The sequence below is a fragment of the Etheostoma spectabile genome, chromosome 4, assembly GCF_008692095.1.
Source record: "Etheostoma spectabile isolate EspeVRDwgs_2016 chromosome 4, UIUC_Espe_1.0, whole genome shotgun sequence".
Taxonomy (NCBI): Eukaryota; Metazoa; Chordata; class Actinopteri; order Perciformes; family Percidae; genus Etheostoma; species Etheostoma spectabile.
Window position 1 is genome coordinate 7,959,619 of NC_045736.1, and position 1,298 is coordinate 7,960,916.

Here is a 1,298-nt window from a genome sequence, read left to right on the forward strand (position 1 = left end):
TTTTTTGCTGTCTTATGAAATTCCTTGACATTGATAGTCTTGGCTGCTTGACCGATGATTCAGTCCTTGCTGTTTCTCCAGTAAAGACGTCAGGAGACGATTTTGACTCATACATTTATTTCTATAGTTACACAAGATGTCTGAAGATTCTGTTAGTTAAACTGGACTAACGATATACTTAAACAAACTTGACAGCCTAGAAACATTAAAGCTACAAACAACCCACAATGCAACACTGTAGGAACTGGTGGTAAACCAGTACTTTTTGCATTCTGCAGCCTGATGTTTTTAATATGCAATTGTCTAGTCTTTGTATATAATGCAACTACCACCTTTTTTAGATGTAATATCCAGAGAAAAAGTTATCTTTATATTTACACTAATATGGTATTTTGTTTGTGAACTAATTGTTTAACATTCCATGATTAAAAAAAAACAGGAATCATTTGTTAATATAATAAAACCCAGGCCCAAAAATGTTTAACTTGACAGAGAGGTTTCCCCCCTTGCTGGAATGGTAACTTGAGTCTGCCCTCTGGTCAAGGAAACTGACATTATGTTTTAAAAGAAAACAAGAAAAAAAAAAATACAGGCGCATGAATAAAACCCTCCAGTATTTTCTTAAGGAAGTATTTTGATAAGGAAGTGTTTGTGGGTTTCATGTCTTTTCTGCAACAATAGGCCTGCCCCTAGTCAGTCCTGATGTGTGTCCTCCACCTGCAGCCTCGCAGTCTAGCCGTAGCCTACTCCCCTGCCCGTCACAACAACCACAGCCCCAGGTTCCGCCTCAGACTGCCCTGCTGCCTACCCCACAGCAACACCCCATGGGAAACCACATGATTGCTCAGGTATGTACCACCACTACCTGCATTTTTATCAACCTCATCAGTAAAAAGGAAGACGCTCTTTCAAGTTCAAGAGGATCTAATTTGATATGGTGGTCAATTGAACATCTTTTAAGATCAAATGTCCATCTTCCTAATATAAAAGGATTAGTTATTCTGGTCATACTGGTCTTTGAGTAACATTATAAAAGTTATAGTGAGTCAGTTTCTCTCTGCATAGTAGTGATTATATTTGATTTTGTAAATCGTGTTTTTTTTTAAATATAGAAAAAGAATCTGATTTCCATTTTTTATCCATTTGATCATTAACAACTTTTCCTCTGTGTTCTAATCCACATCTTGTCTTCATTTCTCTATATTCCTTTCTATCTGCCTGCTTCTAACACCCTCCCTCTCATTGTCTCTCTCTCTCTCTCTCTCTCTCTCTCTTTCTCTCTCTCTCTTTCTCTCTCT

At 37.4% G+C, this 1,298-nt stretch overlaps 1 protein-coding gene across 18 annotated transcripts in view; it reads left to right on the forward strand.

The window, feature by feature from the left end:
• The window catches only part of r3hdm2 (R3H domain containing 2), a 79,175-nt gene that overhangs the window by 63,972 nt on the left and 13,905 nt on the right, over nt 1–1,298 (forward strand). For 16 of the 18 annotated variants that reach the window (XM_032513422.1, XM_032513431.1, XM_032513426.1 and 13 more), the window contains one exon: nt 682–848. In XM_032513422.1, coding sequence (XP_032369313.1) covers nt 682–848 — 167 coding nt within the window. The remainder of the gene's footprint in view (nt 1–681; nt 849–1,298) is intronic. The other 2 variants (XM_032513427.1, XM_032513434.1) reach the window with 1 other exon arrangement.